General features: G+C 38.9%; 1 protein-coding gene across 1 annotated transcript in view; it reads left to right on the top strand.

Moving 5' to 3' along the window:
- LOC145497880 (dynein axonemal heavy chain 12-like) overlaps window positions 1-12965 on the top strand; it is a 97812-nt gene that overhangs the window by 49065 nt on the left and 35782 nt on the right. The window contains exons 32-48 of the mRNA XM_081477740.1: window positions 2234-2326; window positions 2513-2659; window positions 3357-3494; window positions 4279-4530; window positions 4646-4731; window positions 4819-4930; window positions 8270-8347; window positions 8491-8631; window positions 8710-8793; window positions 9094-9279; window positions 9642-9755; window positions 9840-10028; window positions 10192-10482; window positions 10606-10670; window positions 10766-11060; window positions 11676-11738; window positions 11875-12017. Of these exons, the coding sequence (XP_081333866.1) occupies window positions 2234-2326; window positions 2513-2659; window positions 3357-3494; window positions 4279-4530; window positions 4646-4731; window positions 4819-4930; window positions 8270-8347; window positions 8491-8631; window positions 8710-8793; window positions 9094-9279; window positions 9642-9755; window positions 9840-10028; window positions 10192-10482; window positions 10606-10670; window positions 10766-11060; window positions 11676-11738; window positions 11875-12017 (2477 nt within the window). The remainder of the gene's footprint in view (window positions 1-2233; window positions 2327-2512; window positions 2660-3356; window positions 3495-4278; window positions 4531-4645; window positions 4732-4818; window positions 4931-8269; window positions 8348-8490; window positions 8632-8709; window positions 8794-9093; window positions 9280-9641; window positions 9756-9839; window positions 10029-10191; window positions 10483-10605; window positions 10671-10765; window positions 11061-11675; window positions 11739-11874; window positions 12018-12965) is intronic.

Below are 12965 nucleotides of genomic sequence, written 5' to 3'. Positions count from 1 at the left end.
TGTGGTTTTTGTTTTTGTGATAGCACGAGGTTAAATTGATTGACTGATTGGTTAAATATCGTATTTCTATTTAACTATGAGATTATGAGCTCGAGATTTCTATGAGATGATTCGGCCGAATCAACTATCAACACAATAGAAATGTAGAGCTCTACTCTGATCTAATTGTTTTAGAATTCTAACTAATTTCTTTTTTTTCAAATAACCATTACCAATCATTTCTCAACGTGGTATTAAATTTCACGCTTGAACAAAATCTGAAAAATTGCGTGGACTGAAATATTATTTGGAACTTACATTTATGCACGCACGCTCGTCACTTCATTGGAATATCTTGAGGTTTTAAAGTCGGAGAAACGAGAAATTATTGATATTGTGTAATTAGACTACGAGCCCGAGTTTTCTTTGAGCCAATAATAAAGGAAGCGTAGTTGAGTTGACTATCGCTCAAAGAAAACGAGGGAGAGATGTTAGTCTAATTGTTTTAGTAGACTCTGAAGGATTTCAGCACAAAACCTTTAATTTTGAGTATTTTTAAACTTAAAATTAAGCATACGTTTCAGGTGCAAGAGAAACGCAAGCGATCGCTGTCTGTAAGCGAACAGAAGACGATGAGAGAACCAATCAAACTTAATCGGATTCGCCGATATCCAACAGAATATAGGCTGAGTGGCAACTAATTAAACAATAGAGTGTTTCTGTCGAGGAACTATCGGTTGATAGTTGCCCCGCGGAAATTTGATGTTCTTAAAACAAATATTTGCCCGAGAAGCGAAGCTTCGAGGGCAAATATGCTAGTTTTAAGAAAATCAAATTTCCAAGGGGTAACTATCAGACCGATAGTTCCGAGACATAAACACTCTATTGTCTTTATTGTTCACCACTAAATTTTCTTCCGTGCGCCAGTTCAAAAATCATATTGAGTTATTTTCAACTTTTTTAGATGAAAGCCGTGAAAGCCAAACGTTAAATTTGAAAAAGAAAACAAAAAAACCCCTCTCATTATGAATTCAATTGTTTATTTTCTGTAAGCCCGCTTGTTGACATAAATATTTTCACGGACGAGTACTATCCATCCGGGTATTTTCCTCGGACGGGCACTATGGGCTGATAGTGTCTCTCCGCGGATGAACACTATTGCGTCACGTGATCAGTTTGAACCGATAAGAATCGGAGAAAATTTAGTGGTGAACTATAATGGTTGTTAGAAAACAGTCCTAAGAAAATACGCGCGCTGATTGGTTAAAAATCGTGTTTCTAGAACTCAACAGAAACACAGAACTAGCACGAACTGTTGACGTAATGATGGCGCGAGCAAAGAGAATTTACATTTTGATAATCAAAGTTAACAAGTTGTTTTCCTTTTTTTCGTCGCTGTGTTTTCTAAAAGAAGTAGAAAACATGTTCTCCGTGTTTCTGTCGAGTTTTAGTATAAATCTACTAGCATTCTATCACGAATGCCGTTCTCTGATTGGCTACGCTGCTCACCATCTATTCTGTGATTGATAGTGAGTTGCGTAGCAGTGTGCGCTTGTTAACAGAACGACGGCCGCTTCTTTGCGTTTTCGAGGTGTCTGTCAAGAGTATTTAGATAAAGTTTTGAACGACTAACAGATTTATACTAAAACAATTAGATTATTCGCTCTCGATTTCTATGAAAAAGCTGTGGAAACACTCACCTGGGGCTCGTATTCCCACAGCATTTCTCGTTCTCCCAAACTTCCACTCGTGTTTCTATTAAACAATTAGATTATTCGCTCTCGATTTCTATCGCGCGATAGTTGACGAGGGGGCAGCCCGAGTCAACTATCACACGATAGAAATCGAGAGCGAATAATCTAATTGTTTCAGTATAAATCTACTAGTCGTTCAAAACTTTATCTAAATCCGGGTATCTTAGCCAGTCAGATTGCAGCATTTGCATTAATACACTGGTAGAATTCTACTAAAAGTCGATAGAAAGACAAAAAACTTGTCATATTCATCGTTCGTTATTTTATTTAGAAAGCTTTCTTAAAAAATAGGATTTACTTTTTGCGTGTTTCAATCGAGTTATGGGAGCATTCGTGAAAGTTTGGGATAACTCAAAAAAGCTGTGGAAACACTCGCCTATTGGCTCGTGTTCTCACAGCATTTCTTGTTCTCCGTACTTGTTTTCTTGTACTCGTACTCGGTGGAAACACGAAAAGTGTTTCCTATTTCTTGATTTATATTTACATTGCCATTTTGTCAGTTCTTTAAAGGTCTTGCATCCTGTGGTGCTTGGGCATGTTTTGATGAATTCAATCGCATTGAGCTGGAAGTTCTGTCAGTGGTAGCCCAACAGGTAATCATTCTCGGCTCTTTTCAGAATCTGATAACTAAACCAATCTAATTGATATAGCTAGCGTCAGACACCATACATCTGCAAGAAACCATAATCTATCCCTAAACCTCTTGTTTTTGCACGTCATGGGTTCTGTCTCAAGCCATCAGCCGAATAATTAATGCTTGATATTGTTTTGTTTGGCAGATTCTGTGTATTCAGCGTGGTATAGCCGCTCATCAGGATAGGTTTATTTTTGAAGGAACGGAGCTGAACTTGAACTCCAATTGTTTCGTGGCTATTACGATGAATCCTGGTTATGCAGGAAGGTCAGAGCTCCCTGATAACCTCAAGGTACAACACAATCAACTCATGCTCAGGTTATTTTATAATAGTTGTTGTTGCAGTTATCAACGGCTTGCAACACAAACGAGGCGAAAGGGTCAATTCTGCATTGTATTGACCCTTTCGCCTAGTCTGCATGCCTTTTAAAGCAAAAGAATATTTGACCGCAGACTCAACTGCAATAACAGCTATTGAGAATGTTGTGAACACTGTATAAGGCCCAGGTCCTAGCCAGTCACATAGGAAATAATGAATACCACAATAAGCTAAAATATACATGTTTGGCCATGTACGTGTTTGGCTTAAAAAGTGCGACGACGCAGATGTTTTTATTTTACTCCCTCCAGCTTTCAGATTTATAGTCGGGCAATTTCAAATGACAGTGTCACAGTAACCACTTATACACTACATTATATGGTTCTCGCCTTCCTCTAAGGGTTCCCCCGGTACTCCAGTTCTCCTCTCTCCTGAAAAGCAAGCACTTCCCAATACTAACTCGACCAGGATAGTAGACTCACATGAAAACCAGCTAGAGCTGACGTGGCTTTCGCTCTTGATATTGTTATAAATTTACATCATTAATAGAACGTTACGAATAGGCGAACTGGAAGAGTTCATTGAAAGTAAGTGGTACGGTGGGGGTGTGGTGTGATACACCTAGTGGTACCAATTAATGATGATAATTGTATGCTATGGTGTTGTTTAGGTGTTGTTCCGCACTGTAGCCATGATGGTACCAGACTATGCCCTGATTGGAGAAATCATGTTGTACTCCTATGGATTTGTAGATGCTCGTAATCTGTCAGTAAAGATCGTTACCACCTACAAACTGTGTTCAGAGCAGGTCAGAGTAGCTGCTAGACTTTCTAAACGTCCTTTCCAATAATACCTCCCCGGGCCAGCGAAGGATTAAGCAAAGGTCGACTTGTGGCAAGTCTATGTAGCTGCTAATGTGTGCTGACCATGTCTTGGTCTAGTTGCATTTCGCAAATTTACCTTGTTTATGTTTCATTTCCTCCGAAACAAAACTAAATTGTTTTGGCTTCAGGGTTGGGTGAACTTTTGACATAGTGGTGATATTATCCAATCAAAAAAAAAAATAGGGAATAACGCTTTAAATACACGTTTATCGTTACTAAATTGTAAAACAAACCTTTCTTGTATTTTGTTGATTTTTATTGATTTGAAAAATTACATACAATTTGTTACGCTAAATCCCACATACCTACATTTACATACGCGCGCCTCAGTACCTGTTACCTGATAATGTTAATACAGTGCAGCAATAAAACGAGATGGTATATCAACCTACTTTGTATTTGTCCCAGTTCATATTCTGAGTTGACAATTTATTATTTGATTTGGCAAAACAAACCTGCGAAAAGGAGTTCAATGCAGTAATGAAGTGATCTCCTCCGTCGTCTAAAAGCTCGGTCTCCCAAAATTCCCAACACCCGAATCATTCACTATTTCCTTTTTAAATGCCTCCTTGCTGATGTTAAAACAACCCTTTTAGGATTTAAATTTGCAACTGCATGGAAGAAGTCAAATTTGTAATGTAGTTAATAGTTATTGTAGTGAGAATGTTTGTTTTGGAGAGAGGCTGAGTGATACCTTTTGATCAACAGCTGTCATCCCAGTTCCACTACGACTATGGTATGCGTGCAGTCAAAGCTGTGTTGGCAGCAGCTGGTAACCTGAAGCTCAAGTATCCAACAGATGACGAGAATGTACTGTTGCTGAGATCAATCATGGATGTCAATCTACCCAAGTTTCTTTCTCACGATATTCCACTGTTTGAAGGAATCATTTCTGACTTGTTCCCTGGTGTGGCCTTGCCCAAGGCCAACTATGGTACTTTCCTCGACACAGCCAAAGAGGTCAGTTTTTTCCGCTAAGAACTCAGGAAACAATTAAAGAAGAACGAATGTCCTTTGACAATCTTTGTTTGTTTATGTATGCTCCAGTTAACTGTCCTCGTTATATCTTTTTCAGATATGTGACAAAAAGAATCTCCAAATGGTTGATTTTTTCAGTGAAAAGATTATCCAAACTTATGAAATGATGATTGTTCGGCATGGGTAAGAAATAGGCTGGATTTTGCTTGTCCTCATTTTACCGTTTGGGATATTGTACTGTATAATGGTCTAACCGTATTTATTTTGTAGCTTTATGATGGTAGGCGATCCATTCTCCGGGAAGACTAAGGTACTAGAAGTACTGGCTGAGACACTGAATGTACTGACAGACAGGGGTTATGATGATGAAAATGTAAACAAGGTAAATGATCAGGCATTTTCCTATCTAAAAATGCCATAAGGCTATAATAAAAGATATCGATACCACTGTAAAACTGATCTCTGTCTTATAAAACCAACCTAACTACCCACAAAAGATAGTACTGAACTATAGGCATGGGTTACAGCGAACACTTAATCAAAAAGTTATGCATACTGAAAAGTTACACAGAATTAAAAACAGTTCAATGAGTTTTACTGTAGTAGCAAGAAATAAATTCAAGCTTTCTAAAGATTTCATAACGAACAATATTTATTTCCCCTAACATTTAAGAAATAGAAAACACGTACCGTGTTTCTATCGAGTTTTAGTAGAATTCTACTAGTATACTAGTGCAAATGCTGCAATCTGATTGGTTGAGCTACTCGTATACTATCAGCCATTAGAGTGCAGTGGCTGTCGGTCGTCCACGAAATGCGACGTTTTTATCGCTTTTCCGAAGTTTTGGAAGAAAGTTTAGATGTAAATGCATGATTAAATTCCTGAGAAGACCAAAAGAAGGACATAAACGGATTCATGACTTGAAATTTAAAAAAGAACTTGAAATTATTGAAAAACAGGTGCGCGCGCGTAAACAACCGCAAATTTATCAAGGACAATTCAATACGTGCGATTTTGTTAAAGGGTAAAGTTCACTAATGCGTGGAAAAATATTTGGAAACCATTGTTTGCGTTAATTTAAGTTAGAACTCTACTAAAACAATTAGATTCGCTCTCGATTTCTATGAGGTGATAGTTGATTCGGCCTTCGGCCTTATCAACTATCACCCCATAGAAATCTCGAGCGGAAGTTTGGGAGAACGAGAAATGCTGTGGAACACGAGCCGTAGGCAAGTGCTTCCACAGCTTTTTCGAGTTCTCCCAAACTTTCACGAATGCTCCCATAACTCGGTAGAAACATGGAGAACATGGTTTCTATTTCTTTTAGAAAACACCGCGACCAAAAAAAGGGAAACAACTTGTTTAGTTTGATCATCAAAATGTAAATTCTCTTTACTGGCGCCATCATTACGGCAACAGCTCGTGCTAGTTCTGTGTTTCTATCGAGTTCTAGAAACCATTCAGCGCGCGTATTTTCCTAGGGCGGTTTTCGGAGTGAGCAACTTTACAGCATCTTTTCTAAAAGCTAGCATATTTTTGGCATATTTTCACTATTTCGAAGTCACATTCATAAGTAATTGATATTTTAGCACGTTTTCTTTGGAAACTCACAAGAAGTTCACTAGAAACTCTTTTGCTTTTCGATCGGTGTTGATAGATTCCAACAACGAAGCTTTTATATAAGTACTCCTTGTTTCAAAGAGTCCTAGAGGAGATTTTCATCGAAGGAAAGCAATATATAAGCTTAATATTTGCGTGAGCATTTGTTGGATTTCGTTTGTTTACACGAGTCGAGCAGACTATGCGTAGCAAATTTAAGAACAGTAATGCGAAATTGCGACTCAAAATCACTATTTTTTCAACTTACATTTCTAACTGTGACCGCAAATTGTTCCTCAACTTCCTCAGTGTCTTCCAAAACGTCCAAAATGGCCACAAAATCGTCTCCCCACAGAAACAGACTGTCTGTACTGTCCGCCATCGTGAATGAACTTGTGCACGGTCAGCGTCACGTGACGGGTCTGTTCAACATCGGAGACCGCGCTATTGTTTAACCCTTTGAAGTTTGCCTAGTTTCATAACCATTGCCCTCTACTAACTATGATTCCAAATATGAATATGCTGGATGTAACTCCATTTCCAGAATGGGTATTCCGTGTTAATATTCCAAATATGGTACAACTAGCTCAAAAATGGCGGAGGGCAAGGCGCTTTCTTCTGACAATGAAGAATCCGATGAAGAACAACATCAAAGAGATCCAATCCAGGTTACAATTGAAACATGTGGAGTCCAAAAGACACCAAAACACGAGCAACTATAAAAAATTTTTAAGCAACTTTTGCGATTTTAAGCAACTTTTGAGCAAGTTTTGGGATTTTTTTAAGCAACTTTTTAACATTTTTTGAGCAGAATATATTTAGGCCTATTTGTTAGGCCTTCTGTTTTGAGTTTCAATAATCTCAAACTACACGAAACAAAAGCTGTGAAAAACATTTGTATACCTTCCAAACAACCCGGCCCTTAATAACAAAATAAACCTGACGTGAGCCCGCGATCCATTCGAAAACCAGTACTTGGTCAGCGGTCAACTTTAAAAAACATATGAACTCGATGAGCTCTAAAGTTGAGCCCACGATAAGGTCACGTGATGCTGGTCAGCGGATACCATGTTTTGAGAACTGTCAATTGACCATAATATGGATGTCCAATATCAAATATGTACGCTGTAAACCAAGGCTGCATGCCTCGTTCGACCAAAAGTATGACCGCCATGTTGCGCGACGTCGTCGTCGTCGTCGTTGGGCGCACGCTCCCGCGATCCACGCCGCAAGCTATGTTGACCATAAAAAAAAGAGTTTTGCTCTTATAGTCGTTCCTATAGTTCTGTTGGCGGCCCTTCGGGCCGCTGGAGCTCTGCCAATAATATACTAGTATTTAATTGTAAATAACTGAAATAAATAAATAAATACATACATACATACATAAACAAATAAATAAATAAATTATTTAATTAATTCATTAGCTTAGATTAGCTAAATACTCCCTTAAAATGCTACGGTTAAATACATCTAAGCTAGTTATAGTCTTCACGTCATTGCCGAGACCGTTCCAAATTTCAACCCCTCTATAAGTAAAGGAACGTTGACCAGTCGCTAAGGGACAAAATGGAGTTTTAAGATTGTTTACAGATCGCGTTACAGATCCCCTTCGTAAGTGCTTAAAAGCCCTTACGAAGGGGTATTGTGAAAGGAAAAGCTCGATTAAAATTAAAATTTTAATTGAGCTGTTCCTTTTACAATATGCTGAATCATCATTTTAAATAGCTTTAGCTTCCGTTTGAGCGAAATGATGTTAGTTCCGATAAGAGGTACCTCACAGTTCAATTGAGAGGACCTAGGTATCTTAAACACGAACCTCTTTTCAGTATGAAAACGAAAGACTTTAGAGATTGAGATGGGTAAACAATGCAATTGTAACTGAAATTCCTTTCGATCTTCAATCAAATGTTTGTCGGCTCCTCCCAGCTTCCGACTACTGCCGAGCGCGCGGTAATCAAATCAAATCGTTGAGCACAGTTCAGACAACATAGTCGGAAGCTAGGAGGAGCCGCCAACATTTGATTGACGGTGGAAAAAATGCATTTGTCGGTTGAGCTTTGAAGTTTAGAGCCCGCATGTTTTTGAGAGGCGCAGTAACACGGGATGTTGTTTTCTTGTTAGGTGTGGTTTCGTGTAATAAACCCAAAGGCTATTACTATGGGACAGCTGTTTGGTCAGTTTGATCCTGTCTCGCACGAGGTTAGTGCAAGTACTTTAAACCCTCAGTTGTTCATTTCTCTCCCTTGTCGTATCTGAATCATTGACTCAAACGTTTTTTCTTTCTTTCTTGAAGTTCAAACTGTGCTATGTAATAGTTCTTAATGTAGGTGATTTTTTTACAGTGGACGGATGGTATTGTGGCCAACACGTTCCGTGAGTACGCTTCGGATCAAACTGATATCAAGAAGTGGGTTATTTTTGATGGACCTATTGACACCTTGTGGATTGAGAGCATGAACACTGTTCTAGATGACAACAAGAAGGTTTGAATAAACGCACATTACAGACAGCTTCACCCATGACTTTGTAATTTCTCACTGTTTTTGTTTGTTTGTTTTTAGCTCTGTTTGATGAGTGGAGAGATAATTCAGTTGTCAAATGTGATGAGCTTGATCTTCGAATGTAGGGATTTATCACAAGCCTCTGTAAGTATCTGCAAACTCAGCGAATATAAAAATAGTAAGTAAGCCTAACTTGGTGGTGATCTTTACGTAAGGCGGTTGTGGTATCATAACTGTTTCTTAAGCCTGATTTCGTTTTGCTTTTCTTTGTTTTGTGCACTTAATTGATAATGAACTTATAAGCTGTGTTGTGATTCAAAATACTGATGTTGTAATTGGGCATAATATAAAAACGATAAAATCTAGTTGACACTGATTACAAGAGATCAAACCTAACTTGATTTATTTGAATCATGCTAACTTGTAATGGTTGTATCTATCCAGCCGGCCACAGTAAGCCGATGTGGTATGATCTACTTGGAGCCCAGCTCCCTGGGCTGGGAGCCTGTGTTACAATCCTGGTGTAACACTCTGCCTGACGAGCTCAGCAGCGAGCATGGAAAACTCATAATGGCGCTCTTCCACTGGGCGTTACCTGCTTCTATCACTTTTTTACGCAAGCATTGTAAGGTGAGTGCTACCTACCGCATTGATCTTCTCAGTGTCAATGAAATGTGACCAGCTGTCATTTCTACATGTCTGGTTACGTTGGTTGCACACAGATTGTTCAGTATTTGTCTATTATTTTCCTTTCTTTTTTTGGTACTTTTGATCTTGAAAATGCTGGTATCTCTTCTTGTCAGACTCTTTATCAACCTAACACAATTCATCAGTCTGGTTATTGTATTGTAAGCAGAAAATTCTTCGTATGAATTTTTAACGCTTTTTACAAGTCGTTTCCAAGAATTCTTGAGCATTTACTGATTCGAACATGCTTTCTTGTGAAAGTTGTTAAAATTGTTTTTGTATTTGTTGTGTTTGATGTCGAATAGGAGCCTGTGTCCTTGCAAGACAGTAATCTCGCTCGCTCGCTTATGAACTTGGTGGAAATTCTCATGAAAGACATCCCTGCAGAGGATAACAAATACATGAAGTCATGGTTGATTGTAAGTTGTTTTGTCGCACTAATGTGTTCAGCGGTAATATCATGGTGATGATTGTGTATTAAAGGTGTGTTTTATTGATTGCAGTCATCGTTCATGTTTGCCTTGGTGTGGTCAGTGGGCGCTTGTGTGGATACAGACAGTCGAGTCAAATTTGATACGTTTTTCAAAGATCTAATGGCAGGAAAAATTGAAGAGCATGCTATTCCCTCGCTGGTGGGAAAGATTGAAGCACTTATTCCAAATGAAGGATTAGTCTATGACTACTTATTTGAGGTATGAAACATCAATGATGGTAATGTAATGTATTTATTTAGTATTAATCCCCCACAGTGTTTTTTTCTCATCATCAGCCCTTTTGGTATGGGACACATAAGGTGTACTCACTTCTACTTAGCGATAGAATATATAATTGAACTAGGTTTTCTTGTGCCTTTAGCGTAAGGGTCGTGGTAACTGGCTTCCCTGGACAAAGACTATCAAGGAAGGTGTAGCAGGGGGGAAAGGCCAGCGGATCAGCGATATCATTGTACCTACTATGGACACAGCTCGCTATTCACACCTAATGGAGATCATGTTTAACAATAACAAACCCCTGCTTTTCGTTGGTCCCACTGGAACTGGAAAGTCAGTTTATATCAAGGACAAGCTCATGAATGGAATCAACAGAGATGCGTATATTCCTGCCTTCGTTAATTTCTCTGCTCAGACGAGTGCTAACCAGACTCAGGTAACTGCAATGTTTGTCTGTGCATTTATCTAGCTGGGCTCAAACGAGTACTTTTTAGTTCTTTCCCCAGAACTATTTCCTCCCGGAAAAGAAATAACTGGTACTTCTGTTAAACATTTGTAGGACATAATCATGTCTAAACTGGATAAGAGACGAAAAGGAGTGTTTGGTCCACCAGTAGGGAAACGGTATGCGTTTACTAGCTGTTAATGTTTCCATGTAATTAACGACACAGATTCTCTGTTATCATCAACATTTCACCGTGGTTTTACTATTTCAACAGGTTTATAATTTTCGTGGATGACGTAAATATGCCTGCTCTAGAAAAGTATGGTGCCCAGCCTCCAATCGAACTTCTTCGTCAGTACTTGGACCATGGGAACTGGTATGACCGTAAGGACACGTCTAAACTGGCACTGATTGACCTTCAGTTCGTGTGTGCCATGGGTCCTCCTGGAGGTGGTAGAAACCCCATCACTCCTCGCTTCTTAAGACACTTCAATGTGATCTCAGTTGCCACGTTTGGTGATGACACTATGACAAGGATTTTCTCCTCTATCGTCAACTTCTATTTCAGAGTAGGTTTATTGCTCTTACTCTTCAAAAATAAACAATTCCTTCTTTAAACGTATTGACGATTTAGTTCAGAAGCTAGCTTACCCAATTGTCTCTCCCCTGGGGATGACATTCCCTTATCTCAGAGAGGTCCCACTAGACATGGTACATTTTATGAATCGGGTCTTAATAGTAGATTGTAATCATTACTTTAAGATATTAGCATTTTAGCTCCCCTATATAAATTCGAGTCAAAATAAAGTTATGTATGTATGTATATATGTATGTTTAAGTTTTAGATGGAGTCAAACCATGTGTTTCGTTCTTAAAGCAGGATATTACGTTGTGGTTACAGATATTAAACAGTGTCTGACCAACTCAGAACGTTGAAATTCTTCATCAACAGGGCAGGGAAGTAAAAAGCGTTTTTCTTTAACAAGCTCAAAAACAGCAGCAGTCTGTACCTTTTAAATCTCCCCCTTTGATATGTGGACATCAACACTAGCTTAAACTTGCGCGGCAAAAAATAATTAATAGCTAAAGTAGATCATTTCTAGTAAGTATTACGTTCGCAAGAAGCGCAGTGATGTAAGAATTATGTCTAACAATTTCTTCGTAATCGTTTGTGTTTTCTACAGAGCAATGAATTTCCCAATGATGTCTATACCATGGGATCTATGATTGTCGGAGCCACAATGGAGGTAACAATGTATCCCAAAAGCTTTAGAGGAAGTCTGTTTGTTTTAAACACCGTGATATTGCATGTCGTCTGCACGTGATAATCAAGTTCTCATTTAAATCATGATTCGTTGGCTCATGATTATTTCTTCTGTCCAGGTGTACAAGCAAGCGATGGTTAATCTTTTGCCCACTCCAGCCAAGTCCCACTACACCTTTAACTTGAGAGACTTCTCTCGGGTGATCCGTGGGGTTCTTCTTATAAAAAAGGATGCTCTCACTGACAAGAAAACGCTAAGCAGGTATAAAGATAAATGCTCTTTATCCATGTTTCAAATTGTGCACTACCTCTTAACTTTTCACAAATTGAGGAAAGGGCATAAAAATTGGCTGACCTGTATTTACGACAGCTAGAGACATCCTCCGATTGCCTGCGTAATTCAGAATCACAATCAACAAGTTGAACTTACATCCTCTCGCTCTTAACTCGGTATTCGCCGCTCGACTTGTGTCTAAGTCTAATTAGCTGCGTCATTAAAATCACAATGATCAAGCTTAACATCGACAGACGCTAGAGAAGTACGGGTACCTCCAATTGGCCTTATTCCACAACGACACCCGCGGGTGAAATGAACATTGATGTGCGAAGAAAAGGCGAATCAGCAAGAAAGGAGCTGCTTCGAAACATAAACTATTAAGAGAAATGGTTGTTGCAAGAATGCGAAAAAAGAATGGATGTTTACCACCTAGGCCTCCTGTGGTGTCAGACATTAAGAACAGCTAGTTGAGTTGTCCGGTTGCGAAAATGATCACTCTAAAGGGAAAAGAATTCTACGCCTTATAAACGCCCCGCAACAGTCAACGGCTTGCCTTAGTCACAGACAAAATGATCGTTCCATTGACTTACGGACGGAATGACTATTCTGGGATAATTTTAAATATATCCTATTCCGAAATCGGGTCACTCAAACGCGCGCTATCTAGCAAAAGCTAAAATACTGCACTTGCTTTCGTACGATTACTCCTTTCTAAGAAAATTATATACGCCGCGCATGACCACTGCAATACACTGCAGTACAACTAAAAAAATGCAAAATTAATCTGACTGCTGTACAGCACCGTAAATGATCTCCAGACCGGAAGTGGTTCCCAAATTGGACCGCAAATGATCCCGTCGGAAAACGAGGAATGGCATATAATTCTCATGATGAATAGTTCTTCGGATAGATGATAATAATAATAATAATAAT

Source organism: Orbicella franksi, chromosome 9, assembly GCF_964199315.1.
Source record: "Orbicella franksi chromosome 9, jaOrbFran1.1, whole genome shotgun sequence".
Classification (NCBI taxonomy): Eukaryota; Metazoa; Cnidaria; class Anthozoa; order Scleractinia; family Merulinidae; genus Orbicella; species Orbicella franksi.
Note: the sequence above shows the minus strand (reverse complement) of the source record. Positions and strands in the feature narration are given on the sequence as shown.